A 19,077-nucleotide genomic window follows, 5' to 3' on the forward strand; every position below is an offset into this window, starting at 1 on the left:
ATATAAAAGCATATCTATCCCCTCTACTAAACAGAAAATGTGATATACTTATTATATTAATATAATTAATGGCTAACAAAGTAAACTGTAGTATTACTTTTCATTTCTGAAATGTGTAATGCCCATAATAATTTAATAATGTATACTCCCCAGCATTGAGTGTAATAAGAGCTGTAGAAGTCTATATGGTCAGTCTGAATATTTTATTTTATTAAACCACCTTCTTACATAAGTTTATTTATAGCAACCTTTAAAATCTCTGTGCAAAAATGTTTAAGTAGAAGAAATACAAAATAGGTTCAAATAAGACTGGAAATTCTTCCAAAAATACTCATTAAAATACATAATTTTTATCATTCAAGGAGAACAAATTTTAAAATAAATTGCCCACCAAATTCTAGTAATTTTATCTCAAAGGTATTAATAAAAAAAACAGTATCAAATCCTAAGACTTTGTATCTTTACCATAACTTGTATGTCACCAGTAACTCTCAAGTTTAGGCAACTGTCTTTGTGAGATAAGGTGAGAAAGTAAAAGAATTAAACATATAGAGTATAAGACAAAATAATGCACCTCCGTATGATGTCCCAGAAATGATTAATTAATGACTGCTTAAAAATATACCAGTGAAGTCATTTAGAGGAAGCACAATGTAGAGAAAAGAGAAAATCACAGGGATCAGAGAGGGCTCAGTTTACACCCTAGGTTCTACTGGACACTAGCTAAGTGGTTCTAGGCAAGAAACTTCAGTCTCCAAGCTTCATCTTCCTCAGCTGTAAACATGAGAACAATATCTACTCAGCAGAATTTAGTGAAGATTATTTAAGAACGATGGGAAAGCATATAGCACAGATTCTGGTATGTGGTAGATATTCAACAAATGCTCCTCCTTTCCTCCCTGCAGCTATGAAGGAACTTAAAGGAGTGACTGAAAAAATTTAGTAGGTCATATTCTATCATTTCATAAGATAAATGACACAGAAAAAGATCCAAAGCACAATTATTTTAATAAAATATCAAATACTCCTAACATTACTATGACCAGTCTGATGGAAAGTATATTTTCTCAATAAAAGAGTCAGACTAAGAGTCAGAACACCTGAGTTGCAGACATTTGAAATGCTGGGTCTCAGTTTTCTTATTTGTCATATGATGCCAATACCATCTATTTTAAAGTCTTGATAAATAGCTCAAATGAAGCAATGCATGTGAAAATATAGTCCTCAGTAATAATCACAGGGAACATTACTATTACATTTCTGGGAAAAAAACGTATATACTACACTCAACCTAAATGCTTATGATAATTTTCAGTTTAATTGAAGAACATGAGCAGGCAAAGTATTTGCAAATTAATTATCTGAATACAACAAACAAACCAAGAAAAATTATATTCTTTCAAGTAGGAATATCTTAAAAATATTTCAAGCATTTATAAGTAGCATTTCAAATTGAGAATTTGTGTGTGTGCTTACCTTTTTTCATCTCCTAATTCTTCATTTTTCTGCAATTTTTCAAGGCCTTTTTCTTTTCCCTTATATAAAAGAAAGTTACCATTTAAATTGTATGGTCCATTTTTGTTAGATCAAGAACATGCTATTAATATTTGTTCAAAGTTTCCTTTACCTTAAGGAAAGAAACAAAGGATCCCACATGTGTATCTCCTTGTTCAGAAACTGCTACATCTTCTGTGTTGAGGTCAATAAAATCATACACCTCCTGGTCTAAGTATAAAATAATATTTATTAAAAAAATATTGTCCTGATCAGTGTGGCTCAGTTGGTTGGGCATCGTTCCACAAAGCAAAAGGTTGTGGGTTCAATTCCCAGTCAGAGCACATGCCTGGATTGTGGGTTTGGTTCCCAGTCAGGGCACATTGGAGAGGCAACTGATAGATGTTTTCTCTTTCTCCCTCCCTTCCCTTCTCTCTAAAAATAAATAAATAAAACATTTTTTAAAAAATATGAATAGTGCCCTGCTGGTGTGGCTCAGTTGAACATCATCTCATAAACCAAAAGGTTGCGGGTTCAATTCTCAGTCAGGGCACAGGCCTGTGTTGTGGGTTTGGTCCAGGTCAGCACATGTGTGAGATGCAATTGATAGATGTTTCTCTCTAACATCAATGTTTCTCTCCTTCTCATTCTTTTTCCCTTCCCCTTTCTCTAAAATCAATAATAAAAATTTAAAAAATATGTGAATAGTATGCTCCGACACTGCAGTGCTTAAAAGAAAAGTGGATTTTCTCAATGAAAGAGTTAGCCAAAGATAATATTTTTCAAAGCCCACTTTTAATAAAACATCCACTTTTACTAAGGGCTATGTATATAAAATAAATACAGCAAAAACATATGGATCACCTTTCTGAGAATCAGGTTTGCTTCCAGTTGAGTGACTGTCATTTCTTGATGTCTGTTCTCTATTTGATTCTGACACTTGAGAGTGAAGGCTGACTGTGTCATCATCTGATGGCTGAAAGAAATAAGTCCAAGCACCAACGAAGCATTTTAAACATATGATTAAGAATTTATTTGCTTCAATTTCACATATAAAGGGTAGGATATTTTATTTACATCTCCAATTTTCAAGCCAAAAAGTAGTATGTTAAGGTTTCCTGTTTTGATTTTAAGAATGTGCCTGTTTACATTTGAAGTCATAAAATGTAATGACGTGCCCTGGCTGGGTAGCTCAGTTGGTTAGAGCACTGTACCAATATGCCAAGGTTGCAAGTTTGGTCCCCAGTCAGAGCACATACAAGAAATCAACCCATGAATGCATAAGTAAGTGGAAAAATAAACTGAGGTTTCTCTCCCTCCCTCTCTCTTCCTCCTTCTCTCTCTCTCTAAAATCAATGGATAAAAAAGTTTTAATGTAATGATGATTATATTTTTAAACAAAATAAATTAAATATGTGCAAGTATCTATTTCAAAGCTCTAATAAATTTTTAAAATAAAATAGATTAGCAATAAAAATTACTCACTTCTGTTGCAGATAATCGTTTCTCTCCATTATCACTTCCAATTCCAGAGTCAGGACCAGGATTTTTATTTGGATAAAAATCCTCCATACTATGGAAACAAAAATTCTAAGCACAGTTAGGATTTTCGTCTTAAATAAATAATATAGATTTGACCTAAGTTTTTGCTATATAATACAGAATATGCATTTTTGATATCTAAGATCCTTAAGGACACGAGGGGAAAAATGTCAACAATCTTCCTATAAAACACTTTATTTGTGTCCTTCATGAAATATTTTTCCTCCATGTACTCTGTTATAAAGTGTCAATTGTTAATAATAGGCTATTATTATTTCTCCTATGAAATTCAGAAAAGCAGATAGTCTTGCTACAAAATCATCTTGATAAAAAAAAAAAACTTTCTGTTTTTGGTCATCGGTTGGACAAATTTCACTATAGAATGATGAAGTTTTTTCAGTTTATTCTTCACATTAGCTCTAAAAATATTCTATAGCTTCATATATAATGTACATTTAATAATTAAGAAAACAGAAAATGCAAAACAAAGTCTGCAAAGCATTGAATAAACAATTGTTTTGGTGTGAGGTCAGAGTTGTCTTTATAAATTTCTGAATTACACAGTATGCCAATGAGGTTACAAAGTAGTTTTCACTTTAATTTGCAAATTTACAAAACACTCTACATTGACCACTTATCATGTGCCAAAAATTGGACTAAGTGCTTTAAAGATGATACTTCAGATATTTCTTGTGAAAACTCTAGCAGATCGTTGGTGTTTTTTCATTTTACAGATGAGGAAACCGAGGCCAGGAGGGGCTGAACAATTTACCCAATGGCATGCAACTTGCAAATGGCAGTCTAAATTTGATCCCAAGATTATCTAACACTAAACTCCCTGATCTTAATCACTATGTTGTATTTCCTCCCCAAATAATGATTTTTATACTTTTCTGGAGTATATTAAGAAATATAGGGAAGCAATTACCAACTGTTAGGCACTATGTTGAAAGCCTGAGATGAGATAAAATGAGATAAATTTAAAAATGTTTGACCACAAAGGGATCTCAGACCAGAAGAGAAGTAATGTTTATATGGTTTGAGGACTATGTCAAGGGCAAATATAAAGTGCTGTGAGAAAAGAGAAATTAACTAATTTTCCTTGCTAAGGTTTAGGAAAGGTCTTATCCAAGAAAATGGCATTTGAGCTTAGTCTTGAAGGATAAAAAGATGCAAAAATTGCTAATATTTGTTAAGTGTTAGATACTGTGCCAAGTGTACTTCATATTTTACTAATAATCCTTACATTCCACAATGTATACATTATCTCTTTTTACAAATGAGGACAATAAAGCTTATAAAAGTCAACTGTCCAAGAGGGAAAATTATAACATTTACCAAATATCATTTACTGAACTAGTTGCCTAGCACACACATATATTTTTTGTGTTACTATTAATGTTATTTTTATTATCATTAAATACTTCAGCTTTATGTTGAATTGAGCCCTACATTATACTTTCAAGTATGGGTTCCAAAACTATTTTTAAAAACTTATTTATTATTTTTATTCTTTTTTAATTTACATTTTATCTTTCACTTACTGTTTACATTCAATATTATTTTGTATCAGTTTCAGGTGTACAACATAGTGGTTAGACAACCATATATTTTACCAATTGTTCTCCCATAATATTTCCAGTACCCCCCTAGCACCATACAGTTATTACAATATTATTAACTACATTCCCATGCTGTACTTCACATCCCTAACTATTTTGTAACCACCAATTGCCAAGTGCACATTTAATTCTCACAACAAGCTCATAAAGTGGGCATTGTTAACATTTTAGATTAAAGAAAAAGCTCAGAGAGATTACATAATGTAGGTCACAGGGGAATTAAGAGATTAAACAGTGATTAAGAGTTGAAATGCATCCAACTCCACTGCACAAGAATACTATATACTATAATAAAATACATCTGTGTATTTCTAAAAGATGACAATGTTAATAACAAGCTACTTGTTGAGGAATTATTATGGGTAGGGCAATGTGTTAAAGTACTGCATAGACGTTATTTCATTTAATCCTGACATCATCCATATGATTGTTTACATATAAGAAAACTGAGGACCAAAGACAGTATGACACAAGAACATAGTTTTTAAGACTTGGGGAAGGGCTTTATACCCACATTATGTCAGAGTCCAAAAGCTGATATACATAACTACTGTAATGCTTATTTTTGTAGAATAAAGTATTTACAAGATATTCAAGGTACTAGAGGGTGTTATAAGTAGTAAGAACAATATAGGCAAGGGCATGAATCTGAAAGTGAAATGAACATACAAGAATTGTCTAGGTATTTCAATATGGGTTGTGAGCAAGAGATGAGAACACCCAAAAGTCAACTTGTAAGTAAACTATTGACCTGCAGTGTCCAATACAGCATCCACTAGGACTATATAGCTATTGAGCACTTTCAGTATAGTTAGTCCAAATTGAGACATGCTGTAAATGTAAATAATATACACACAAGATTTCAAAGATTTAATAGGGAAAAAAGACTGCAAATTGACTCACTAATTTATTATATCTAAATCACATGTTAAAATATTTTGGATATACTGAGTTAAATAATGTGTATTGTTAAAATTAATTTCACCTGTTTCTTTTTTTTTTTCTTTTTTTTAAATGGGTTACAAGAAAATTTAAAACTCCATATGTGGCTCACATATTTAAATTGGGTGACACTGCTAGAGACCATCTCCAAAATATCTCAATTCTGTCCACTCCTTTTCATCTCTACTACAATCACCTTATTCAAGACTCCTTGATCTCGTGGAAGTACTGCAACAACCTAACTAGTCCCTGTGCTTCCATGTTTGTTTACTTCCAATCTATTCTCCCTGTAAGAGCCAAGATAGTTTTTTTTCAACAGAAATCAGATTCATGTTATTCCCATGCTGTCCAATGAGTTCCTGCTGTACTCGAAGTACAATTTAAACTCCTTATCACAGTCTCCAAAACCCCTTAGTGACTTGAGTCCTCACTAACCAAAATCAACTTGTACACTCTACCCTTCAGCCACTCCGCTTCAACCATGCTGGTCTCCATTCAGTCTTTTAACACACCAGTCTCTTCTTAACTTAAGGCCTTTGTACATGTCTCTTCCTCTCTCTCTTTACACAGCTACCTTTTCTCCTTTCAGGTCTTACCCTGAAACCTCATCTTACCAAAGATAATTTTTGTATCTTTACTCCTGAAACATATTTCTTTCCTTTATAGCAAGGAAATCTAAAATTATTTTTATTGTATTTCCTTGTTTTATTTATTAACTGACTTTTACATTAGACTGTGGGCTACATGAAAGCTGAGACCAATGTGTAAGTCATTCAACAAAACATACCCAGAATGCACCACTAGGTATGTTACTGTATTTGTAAAATAGAGGACTAATATAAGAAATGCTGTTACTAAAGTAGCATCATTTTATAAATAAATATAAAGCAGACTAATAGAGATCATAATATGAATTAATTCTAATTTTTATAGAATTGTTTGGTTTACTAAACAAAAGGATCTTTAGGAACTAAATTTAATGTTTGGATATTTAATTCTACTTAGGCAACAGAAAAAAATTCATTAAAAAGTCCTATTTGGGAGTTCCAGAACGCGCACTGTTAACAGTACTTACTATATTGACTTTCCAAGTAGCCTAACTTTGTCATAAATCCAATGTCAAACCTTTAAACGTTTTAGACAGGGTCATAGGCTACCCTTCTGCAGTCTCACCCCATTCCAATTATTTTCCATACTAGTGAATGGAATTATATTTTCATAAAATCAGACCAGCATACATCTTGAAAAGATGAATTAAAAACAGAATATGAAATCTACCATTTCAAAATCTCATGAGGATAAAAACACCAATATCATACAGAAGAACACCGATGAAAAATCATCTTTGATCTAGATATAAAATATATAAAGAATGTGAAAAGTACCCCAAAATGTCTTGTTTTCCCACCAAATTCATATCAAATTCAAATTCCACTTGTTATTACAAATGTGCAATAGTGTGACCACAGGAGTAAATTAATAGGTTTCAAGTGGTAAGAAATTAGTATTTCTGTACTATAATATCAAACATTTATATTTTACTACTAAAGCTTTAATAATAATTAATTTTTAAGAAAATTCCAAATTGATTCTAGCATCTCAGAAGTTTATTCTATGATGGTGATATTTTACTTCAGCCCATTATTGAATTTTATACTGAGCCAATCAGCCTAAACATATTCAGTACACTCAAGATTAATAAATACTTTTTACATACAGAGAAGATACCAATAATAAAACAAGACTGTAAGAATATTACATTACCTATCTGTGAGAGGCTGGGAGGGCATTCTTTTACTCAACGATGGAAGATCCAGAGAATCTGGTTTTTTATCCATTCTGCAACATGCTTGGATATTTAAGTATTTAAATATGTGTACTTTACCCTTTAAACATATCTGTCAATAAATAGAGAAAGGTTTAATTATACAGGTCCAAATAAAAATACCATCTACCAATTTATTTATACATTTTTATAATCTCAAATTAATCTAAGGCATCATAATCATGATAGATACTTTGCATATTTAATTAATTTTTACTTCTGACATGAAGTAAAAATATCTGACAATACTGATACTAAAATTCTATTTCTCTTTTCTTATTAGGAAAACTAATTTTTCTGTATTTCACTAAAGTTTTCTTATTAATAGTACAATGTATGACCACTAAACAATATAGAATTTACAATTCATGAAAGTTGCCTTTATCAGAAAAAAAGCAAAAACAAATATATTTATTGTACTGGTGAAAACAGAAAATAAAATGAACCATGTAATTCTTTAAAGTTATCTCATCAGAACCACTAAGCTGGTTGGTCTAAACACTGCCAGAAAACTAATTAAAAATTTAAATATACGAAAAATGAATTTGTTCTAAGGTGTGATGGTAGGCTAATTATAATAAAATAATTTAAAAGTGGTCAATTCAGCTAAGATAACACCCTAAAAAGTTCTTTTCTTTGTTTTATTTTAATTGATGTTCAAGAACAGTTTTCTGCCTTTTATCTCCCCTCCCAGCCCATCCCCCCAACCCTAACCCTAAAAAGTCATTTTCATTGGTGATAGAGAGAATAGGAATAATGAGGGGTAAAATACTATGTGAGAAAAAGTATACTATATAAAAAAGAGAGACAATGAGTGGTAAGAAAGTGATAAGTCAGATTTACAAACGTTAACTGCAGTCACCTTAAGTTATAGCAAACAAGTACCTTGCAAAAATTATAAAAATATTGTTTTATGAGTCATATAACCTACCAACAATGCAAAAATAATCTACAAAGAAAACAGTAAGAAAGATACATTCAGAAGTAATTATCACACCAGGTATAAAGGAGAAACATTTCTTAGGTAATTCTAACAGATACCAGATCTGACTTGACTGCTGAAAAATTTCATTTAAAAATATTAAAACATTTGAGCTATTAGACTATAAATACATTATCAATTAACACGCACCTTATGTCTCCTTAAACTACAAACATAAATTTCTTTCATCACCAAATTAAATGCCTATGAATTTTTTTTTGTAAATTCAAATTTTAATCATAGTAATTCACATATGTAGTTTCAAAATTCACGGAGAATTATAAAACTGATAACAAAAAATTAGTTCTCCATTCTATTCTTTCGATCTCCAAGACACAGTTCCTCATTTGACTCTTTTAGTCGCTTTTCTGTGATTTTCATGCACAGTTATAAAGAGCATGGTTTTACTGTTTAGTTTTGTTTTTCAAGTACAGACCTTTAATTGTTGAAGTCTTCCTAAGGAAAAAGAGGATTTAGATTTCTAATATTATCACTACTACCACTTTCATATATCATCAATACCACACCTACCATCCTCCCATCTCCAATCACCATAAACTCACATAAATATACTTCCTCACTCTTTAGAAACATAGCATAGGTTAGAGTATAAACTTTGGTGTCAGACAGCCTTGATTTGAATCTGGGTTTTACCTCTTACTAGCCATGTGATTTGACCAGTCATTTAACTTCTTTTTAGTTGGTTTTAATAATTTATTTTTAAGTATAATTTACTGATTATGCTATCAGTTTTCCCACTTATTCCCCGTCCACCATTCGCCCTCCCAATCCTCCAGCATTACCCCCACTTAGTTCATGTCCATGGGTTGTACATGTAAGTTCTTTGAGTCCTCTGTTTCCTGTACCATTTTTATCTTTCCCCATCTACTTTATGCCTACTAATTATGCTTCTCCTTCCCTGTACCTTTTCCCCCCTATTCCACCCCTCCCCTCCTCATTGAAAACCCTCCATGTGATGTCCATTCTTCTGATTCTCCTCCTGTTCTACTTGTTTGCTTAGTTTTTGTTTTCATTGTTTTTCTTGTTTTTTAGGTTCAGTTGTTGATAGTTGTGAGTTTGTTGTCATTTTACTGTTTATAGTTTTTGATCTTCTTCACTTTCTTAGATAAGTCCCTCTAACATTTCATACAATAAGGGCTTGGTGATGATGAACTCCTTTAACTTGACCTTAACTGGGAAGCACTGTATCTGCCCTTCTATTCTAAATGATAGCTTTGCTGGATAGAGTAATCTTGGATGTAGGTCCTTGCCTTTCATGACTTCAAATACTTCTTTCCAGCCCCTTACTGCCTGTAAGGTTTCTTTTGAGAAATCAGCTGATTGCTTTGTGGACACTCCTTTGTAGATAACTGTCTCCTTTTCTCTTGCTGCTTTTAAGATTCTCTCTTTGTCTTTAATCTTGGGTAACTTAGTGATGATGTGCCTCGGTGTGTTCCTCTTTGGGTCCCACTTCTTTGGGACTCTCTGGACTTCCTGAAATTATATTTCCTTCACTGGATTAGGGAAGTTTTCCTTCATTATTTGTCCAAATAAGTTTTCAATTTCTTGCTGTTGTTCTCTTTCTGGCACCCCTATAATTTGGATATTGGAACATTTTAAGTTGTCCCAGAGGTTCCTAAGCCTCTCTTCACTTTTTTGAATTCTTGTTTCTTCATTCTGTTCTGGTTGGATGTTTATTTCTTTCTTTTGTTCTAAATGGTTGATTTGAGTCCTGGTCTCCTTCCTGTCACTGTTGGTTCCCTGAATATTTTGCTTTATTTCACTTTAGGTACTCTTCATTTGTTCTTTCACTTTTTAACCAAGCTCAATCAGTTCTGTGAGCATTTTGATTACGAGTATTTTGAACTCTCTATCAAATAGGTCAACTATCTCCTCATCACTTAGCTCTCTTTCTGACGTTTTGCCCTATTCTTTCATTTGGGCCATCTTTCTTTGTCTTGGCATACCTGTTAAGTTGTAAGGGGGCAGAGCCTTAGGTATTCACTAAGGGAGGGCAACTGTCTTTGCTGCACTGTGGTGCTGTCTGTGGGGCCAGGGTCAGAGAGGGAACAATGCAGCTCGCCTGTTCATCTCTAGCACACTTTTCAATGAACTCTCGTGTGAGATTGGGAGTTTCTCCCACTGTGTCAACCCCCACCATAGTCCACAGTCAGCTCTGAGTCTCAGTTTCCCATTTAGCCAGCCCGTCTGGTACAGCCTGCTTCCTCGCCACAGCCAGCCCCAGCCCCATGGTCTGATGGCTCACCACAGTTCCTCTCCATTCACTGCCTTACAGGTTAATTGTTCTGTTTGACTGTTTCTTTAATTCTGTGGTTGTCAGATTTCCATGCAGTTTGATTTTCTCCCAGTTCTGGTTGTTTATTAACTTTAGCTTAGTTGTCATCCTCCTTTTGGTTGTGCGAGGAAGCGAAGGGTTTCTACCTATGCCTCCATCTTGGGCGGAACTCAGACCAGTCACTTAACTTCTATGTCCTTGTTTCCTCATATATAACATGAGGTATAATGACAGTAATTGTTTTATAGAATTGCTGTAAGAAATGAGTTAATGCATATAGAGAATTTTCAACAGTACCTGGAGCCCAGTAAGTGCTATTTAAATTATCTTTACTACTATTATAACACTACTATAATTTTTCTTTAAATCAAAATCTAATATTTACACTGTTAGGACTAAGAAAATTTTCACAGATGAACCTCGTTAGCTGAATTTCCTTTCTACTATAAGTTTCATTTTTTCTAAAGTGACTAATTACCCCATTTTTTCCCTTGGCATAATTTCCTGTGTGCCTTACTACTTAATTCCTGACTCTGTGACAAAACTGTAAAAGTCCATACTGACAAACACATCAAGACACTTATCAATTTATTTATTTTTTTTCCTTTTAGAAGACAACCACCCTACTTCAAACTGACTGGTTGCTCTCTAGGCCTACTGTATACCTGTCAATCTTGAACATGAAGGATTCCTCTTTTTTTAAAGATTTGATTTATTTTTAGAGATAGGGAAAGGAAAAGAGAAAGAGAAAGAGAGGGAGAGAAACATCAATGTGTGATTGCCTCTCATGCACCCCCCAGTGGGGACCTGGCCCGCAACACAGGCATGTTCCCTGACTGGGAATCAAACTGGTTACCTTTTGGTTCACAGGCTGGCACTTAGTCTACTGAGCCACAGCAGCCAGGCCAGGATTCCTCTTTCTTAATTTCCTCCTTCATTTTGATATACTACAAACTCTGCTAACTTTCTAATAAAGGGCACATGGGAATTAAACGTTCTGAGATCTTGCATATTTGAAACTGTCTTTTTTTCTTACCTCACACTTAACTGACAGCTTGAGTACAGAAAGATATAACTTTTCTCTTAGTTGTTTAAGGTGTGGTTCTAACATCTTCTAGTTTCCTATGCTGCTGCTGAGAAGTCATTCTGACAGTCACTTCTATGAATGTAACCCATTCTGTTTCAATGGAAGCCTTTCACTGTTTCGGTCTCTTGTCTTTCATGTTAGAGATTATTACTACAACTGTCAACTTGTCCATGGCTGTTCATTTTCAAGAGTGAAGCAACTACAAAGCCAACTGGAAGCTCTATATATGAGGGGGAAGGTTACCCATGGTGAGTTTCACTGACTAGTGATCAGACAGAGACTGTCCATTTCATCAGGAGACAACCCCAAAGATCAGTGTGTGTGTGTATTTTATTTTTCAAATATAGACTTTATATATATATATAAAGTTTCTATATAAATTATATATATAATTTATATAGAAACTGTATGTGTGTATATATAGATATAAAGAGTGTTTTATATATATATATATTCCCCCTCCTAGTTGAGTAAGACTTCCAAGGGAGAACCCACCAATCCTGCCTGAGATAAATAAAATAGGCTAAATGCATTCTGGGACCCTAGTAATAGAAGTCTACTGGAGGGTACCAACTCTCACTACGAAAGCATTTGTTGTGCTCAGTATAGAGTCTCATCCTATCTATACCTGTACTCAGAGCCCCTGACTCTGGTTTTCAATCTCCCTACAGTTGTGCTGTCCAATACAGTACCCACTAGCCATATGTGGCTATTTGAATTAATTACATCTAAATTACATCTTGAATAAAAAAATTCAAATCTTCAGCCACATAATACATTTTCAAGTGCCCAACAGCCATTTGGTGGCTAGTACATTGTACAGTGCAGATATAGAACATTTCCATCACCACAAAAGATTCTAATGGACAGACCTACTCTAAGAAGTAAATTCCAAGCTTCTGTTAAGGCAAGAAGCAATAGTCATTTGGCTTCTGATCTGAGAGACAGAAGCTGAGAAAAACTACCTACTCCTCAGAGTAAACCCCAGGCTTCTGCTAATGCAAGAGAGGGGCTGTCATGAGGACAAGAATACGAGGATGTAAATCATAGATCTGTAGTGTCCAATGGTAGCCACTAATTACATGAAACTATTTAAATCTCAATTAACCAAAATAAAATTCAATTAAAAATTTGGTTCCTGTTCCGGCCAATATGGAGGCATAGGCAGAAACCCTTCGCTTCCTTGCACAGCCAAAAGGAGGATAATAACCAAGCTAAAATCAATAAACAACCAGAAGTGGGAGAAAATCAAACAGCATGGAACTCTGACAAACATGGAATTAAAGAAACAGTCAACCAGACCAACCAGACCAGTAGGAGGGAGTAGAGGGAGATGGGGCAGACAGGCAGAACCCACAGCAAGGCAGTGGACTGTGTGGGCAGGGCTGACTAAATGGGAAACTGAGACTCAGAGCTGACTGTGGACTATGGTGGGGGTTGACACAGTGGGAGAAACTCCCAATCTCACACGAGAGTTCATTGAAAAGTGTGCTAGAGATGAACAGGCGAGCTGCATTGTTCCCTCTCTGACCCTGGCCCCACAGACAGCACCACAGTGCAGCAAAGACAGTTGCCCTCCCTTAGTGAATACCTAAGGCTCTGCCCCCTTACAACTTAACAGGTATGCCAAGACAAAGAAAGATGGCCCAAATGAAAGAATAGGGCAAAACGTCAGAAAGAGAGCTAAGTGATGAGGAGATAGTTGACCTATTTGATAGAGAGTTCAAAATACTCGTAATCAAAATGCTCACAGAACTGATTGAGCTTGGTTAAAAAGTGAAAGAACAAATGAAGAGTACCTAAAGTGAAATAAAGCAAAATATTCAGGGAACCAACAGTGACAGGAAGGAGACCAGGACTCAAATCAACCATTTAGAACAAAAGAAAGAAATAAACATCCAACCAGAACAGAATGAAGAAACAAGAATTCAAAAAAGTGAAGAGAGGCTTAGGAACCTCTGGGACAACTTAAAATGTTCCAATATCCAAATTATAGGGGTGCCAGAAAGAGAACAACAGCAAGAAATTGAAAACTTATTTGGACAAATAATGAAGGAAAACTTCCCTAATCCAGTGAAGGAAATATAATTTCAGGAAGTCCAGAGAGTCCCAAAGAAGTGGGACCCAAAGAGGAACACACCGAGGCACATCATCACTAAGTTACCCAAGATTAAAGACAAAGAGAGAATCTTAAAAGCAGCAAGAGAAAAGGAGACAGTTATCTACAAAGGAGTGTCCACAAAGCAATCAGCTGATTTCTCAAAAGAAACCTTACAGGCAGTAAGGGGCTGGAAAGAAGTATTTGAAGTCATGAAAGGCAAGGACCTACATCCAAGATTACTCTATCCAGCAAAGCTATCATTTAGAATAGAAGGGCAGATACAGTGCTTCCCAGTTAAGGTCAAGTTAAAGGAGTTCATCATCACCAAGCCCTTATTGTATGAAATGTTAGAGGGACTTATCTAAGAAAGTGAAGAAGATCAAAAACTATAAACAGTAAAATGACAACAAACTCACAACTATCAACAACTGAACCTAAAAAACAAGAAAAACAATGAAAACAAAAACTAAGCAAACAAGTAGAACAGGAGGAGAATCAGAAGAATGGACATCACATGGAGGGTTTTCAATGAGGAGGGGAGGGGAGGACTGGGGTGATGTGCAGGGAATAAGAAACATAATTGGTAGGCATAAAATAGACAAGGAGAGGTCAAGAATGGTATAGGAAACAAAGAATTGAAAGATCTTATACGTACAACCCATGGACATGAACTAAGTGGGGGGAATGCTAGAGGGTTGTGGAGTGCAGGGCAGAGCGGCAATAAAAGGGGAAAATTTGCAGAATGTAATAGCATAATCAATAAAATATACTTCAAAAATTTGGTTCTTTAGTGAAGTACATATTTTGATTTCTCAGTAGTCACACATGGCAAGTGGCTATGGTATTTGTCAGCACAGTATATAAAACATTCCCATGAGGGGAAGCAAAGTTTGCCACGTCAAAATACGCCTTTGGAGATATTGATTATTTTAAGTTAGTTATTTTTAAGAAACAAAAGACTCAAAAATGCCTTTTACCTCCTCACCTGTCTAAAAAAAATCAGATTGAAAAACTGCTCCAGGGAGGGAGATCACCTTAGTATGTTATAAACTAAATATGGCAGATAGGAACCTGCAAAGTCTGTACATTAGACTCCCCTCTGTGTCTGGATGCCGTGTCAAGAATTTGTTTGCCACACATTTGCTCCTTCTTATCTACCTGTGAATCGCCTACCTTCCCTTTGCATTCCAAACCACTACCCCTCTTTCTGAGAAGACTGTATATAAATTTCAACTGCCCTGGGATCCCATATTCTTACAGAACCCCCATATATAGAGGTCTGTCCGAAAAAAAAAAAATCAAACTATTGCTAATATAACAAGAACGGTTTGTGCAACATGAATGTAACCTGGCAGCCAAAGAGAGTGGACTTGAATGTGCATCTGTGAACAATGAAGACTTCAATGTGCTAGTCAGAGGGGGTGACAGACACCATTGAGAGCAGGTGTACTGTGTGGTCACCATATTCAAAATGACCAAGCAAGTAGAGCAATGAATCTGCATCAAATTCTGCATTAAGCTAGAACACTCTGCAGAGACTATCCAGAGGATTCAGAAGGCTGCAGCTGTGGGCAACTGGTAATTGACAGCTTCATTACAACATGCCTGCTCATGCATCTTGTCTTCTGCAGTTTTTTTTTTTGTGTGCAACATCAAATCACCCAAGTGATTCAGCCCCCTATAGCCCAGATTTGGCACCCTGCAACTTCTGACTTTTCCCAAAACTAAAATCACCTTTGAAAGGGAAGAGGTTTCAAGGTGTCGATAAGATTCAGGAAAATATGATGGGGAAGCTGATGGTTATTGGGAGAACTGTATGAGGTCCCAAGGTGCCTACTTTGAAGGGGACTGAGGCATCATTGTCCTGTGTACAATGTTTCTTGTATCTTGTATCTTCTTCAATAAATGTCTCTATTTTTCATAGTACATGGCTGGATACTGTCTGGACAGACCTTGTACATACATATAATAAATTTGACCATTTTCTCCTGTTAACCTGTCTCATGTCAATTTGATTATTAGACCAGACAGGGTAGAAAAAAAGTTCTTTTTCCTTCCCATATCATCATTCAGAAACTTTTACTAAACAGCAGTGCCTTAGACATTGTACAGACTTTCATGTTTTCAGTCTTTCATCTCTATATTCAGAGCTACATGTTTCCTCTAGTAATTTACAACAACGAGAAAACCTAGTCATTCCCAGGTTTAACACAGTAAATCAATTTGTTTCTTGTTGCCTTCTCCCATAGCAAACATAAGTTTCAGCTTTCCTAATCCTTTGAAGGCAGCTACTACCAGGACTCTTGCCAACCTTTATCAGAATTAGAAAAGGCACCTCTTCTGGAATGAGTAGAATGTACCTCTGCAGGAAGAAAAAGGCAATCCTTCCTCTGGATGGATGCAAACCCTGTGCCATGGCAAATGGCTTGAAAGTAGAGAGCAGGCTGGAATTGCCTTCCATGTGCCTTCTATAGCAGATACTCTTGTGCATGCAGTATAAGTAGAGAACCTAGTTACCACAATTTCATATATTTTCCATTTCCCAAAATACTGTAACCATCTCTCCCCTGCTGTCCTCTCTCTCTCAGTCTTTCTCCTTGTGGGTTTATATTTTGGTGTGTTTCTTCCCTATCATTTTAGTGGATCCCACGTGGATTTAATCTTCAAACTAAAAGTCTAAGTTAATACTTTTATACTTGAGTACTTTTTCTTTCTAGCATGATTCCATCTATCAGTGCTAAGAAAGTACCTCAATCACTCACACAAGTCTCAAGCAGACATATACCTGAATGGGACAGAGGTAGAGAGACTGCATAGTCTATCCTTGAAAATAACACTGACAACCAGAATTATCAGTTCACAAGCAAAATGTTCATAGCTGGGTTTTCCAAATCCTATTCTCCAGAAGATAAGATAAAACTCCTACCAATGTTAAAAAGGTGCTTCTCAGAAAAACTCCTTTAGACAGTAATACACCAACAAAAAATAACTTTTACTTTTGATGCTTTTTTGACTTACCAGTAACAGACATAATTCTGAATAAAAAGAGAAAAAATAAATATAATTTTTATTACGAACCTGCGCTGGTGGTACTTGCAATGGATTGTTATCCAAAATTATTACTTGTAAATGATGTAGCTTTCTGTAACAAACTGGAATTTCGGTCACTTTATTACAAGAGAAGTCCAGCTTGACTAAGGGAAGATCTCCTAATTCTATTCAGAAATGAAAAATAATTAAATTAAATTTTACATAGTTACTCTTTCATTCATGTCAGTAAAAACAGTAAGCATCTTACCATCTGGCAATGCATGAAGATGATTTCTTCTTATATTGAGCTCTCTCAGTGAATGTAATTGCCCCATTTGTTGGGGAAGAACCTGAATCTCATTGCAGCTAATATCCTATGGAAAACAAGAAAATAAAACCATAACAAACTATCTGACAAATACAGATATATTTCAATTGTTAAAGTACATGGCTAACAGCTAGCAAAAGTTACCTTTCTGAAATTTTTTTACTTTTAAATTACCCAGTTGATATATAGTACTATATTAGTTTCAGATGTACAACCTTGTGATTAGACATTTATATAACTTGTGATCACCCCAATAAATCTACTACCCATCTGATACCAAATATAGCTATTACAATATTATTGACTATATTCCCTATGCTGTACTTTACATCCCCATGACCATTTTGCTACTACCAATCTATACTTCTCAATGCCTTCATACCTTTCACCCATCTCCCCAATCCCCCTCCCATCTGGCAACTGTCAAAATGTTCTCTGTATCTATGTGTCCACTTTGGTTCTGCTTGTTTGATTTCAGATTCCACATATAAGTGAAATCATGTTGTGCATTTGACTTTTTCCATATGACTTATTTCATTCAGCACAACACCCTCTAGGACCATCCACAATATTGCAAATGGCAAGATTTTATTCTTTTTTTATGGCTGAGTCATATTGCATTGTATATGCACCATGTTTTCTTTATCCATTCATTCATTTATTGATGGATACTTAGGTTGCTTTCATATCTTGGTTATTGTAAATAATGCTGCAATAAACATGTGGATGTATATGTCTTTCAATTTAGTGTTTTGGGTTTCTTCAGATAAATGCCCAGAAGTGGAATTGCTGGGTTTTTCCTTATCTATTATAGCCTTTGTTTTAAAGTCTATTTTGTCTGGTGTAGGTATTGGTACCTCAGCACACTTTTAAAAAATATATTGCATTGATTGTGCTATTACAGTTGTTCCAATTTTTTCCTCCCCATTATTCCCCTCCACCCTGCACCCACCTCGCACCAGCATTCCCCACTCCACCCCCAGTTCATGTCCATGGGTTGTACATATAAGTTCTTTGGGTTCTACATTTCCTATACTATTCTTAACCTCCCCCTGTCTATTTTCTACATACCACTTAGGCTTCTTATTCCCTGTACCTTTTAGCCCCTATTCCTCCCCTCCCCTTCTTCATTGAAAACCCCCCCACGTGATGTCCATTCTTCTGATTCTCTTCCTGTTCTATTTGTTTGCTTAGTTTTTGTTTTCATTGTTTTTCTTGTTTTTTTTTTTTTTTAGGTTCAGTTGTTGATAGTTGTGAGTTTGTTGTCATTTTACTGTTTACAGTTTTTGATCTTCTTCGCTTTCTTAGATAAGTCCCTTTAACATTTCATACAATAAGGGCTTGGTGATGATGAACTCCTTTAACTTGACCTTAACTGGGAAGCACTGTATCTGCCCTTCTATTATAAATGATAGCTTTGCTGATTAGAGTAATCTTGGATGTAGGTCCTTGCCTTTCATGACTTCAAATACTTCTTTCCAGCCCCTTACTGCCTGTAAGGTCTCTTTTGAGAAACCAGCTGACAGTCTTATGGGAACTCCTTTGTAGGTAACTGTCTCCTTTTTTCTTGCTGCTTTTAAGATTCTTTCTTTGTCTTTAATCTTGGGTAACTTAGTGATGATGTGCCTCGGTGTGTTCCTCTTTGGGTCCCACTTCTTTGGGACTCTCTGAGCTTCCTGGACTTCCTGAAAGTCTATTTCCTTAGCCAGATTGGGAAAGTTTTCCTTCATTATTTGTTCAAATAAGTTTTCAATTTGTTTCTCTTCCTCTTCTCCTTCTGGCACTTCTATGATTCATATATTGGAACGTTTAAAGATGTCCTGGAGGT

The 19,077-nt window shown here is 35.2% G+C and overlaps 1 protein-coding gene across 6 annotated transcripts in view; it reads right to left on the bottom strand.

Annotated features, from left to right (window-relative positions):
- Window positions 1-19,077, bottom strand: part of LRCH2 (leucine rich repeats and calponin homology domain containing 2) — a 130,246-nt gene that overhangs the window by 62,881 nt on the left and 48,288 nt on the right. For 4 of the 6 annotated variants that reach the window (XR_004901038.1, XM_036016785.1, XM_036016783.1 and 1 more), the window contains exons 4-10: window positions 17,190-17,295; window positions 16,970-17,106; window positions 7,365-7,498; window positions 2,978-3,067; window positions 2,359-2,483; window positions 1,628-1,725; window positions 1,477-1,535 (exon numbers count right to left, since the gene is read on the bottom strand). Coding sequence is in view for 5 of the 6 variants with exons in the window: in XM_036016785.1 (XP_035872678.1) it covers window positions 1,477-1,535; window positions 1,628-1,725; window positions 2,359-2,483; window positions 2,978-3,067; window positions 7,365-7,498; window positions 16,970-17,106; window positions 17,190-17,295 (749 nt within the window). In the remaining variant the exon portion in view is untranslated. The remainder of the gene's footprint in view (window positions 1-1,476; window positions 1,536-1,627; window positions 1,726-2,358; window positions 2,484-2,977; window positions 3,068-7,364; window positions 7,499-16,969; window positions 17,107-17,189; window positions 17,296-19,077) is intronic. The other 2 variants (XM_028523158.2, XM_028523157.2) reach the window with 1 other exon arrangement.

This window comes from Phyllostomus discolor, chromosome X, assembly GCF_004126475.2.
Source record: "Phyllostomus discolor isolate MPI-MPIP mPhyDis1 chromosome X, mPhyDis1.pri.v3, whole genome shotgun sequence".
NCBI lineage: Eukaryota > Metazoa > Chordata > Mammalia > Chiroptera > Phyllostomidae > Phyllostomus > Phyllostomus discolor.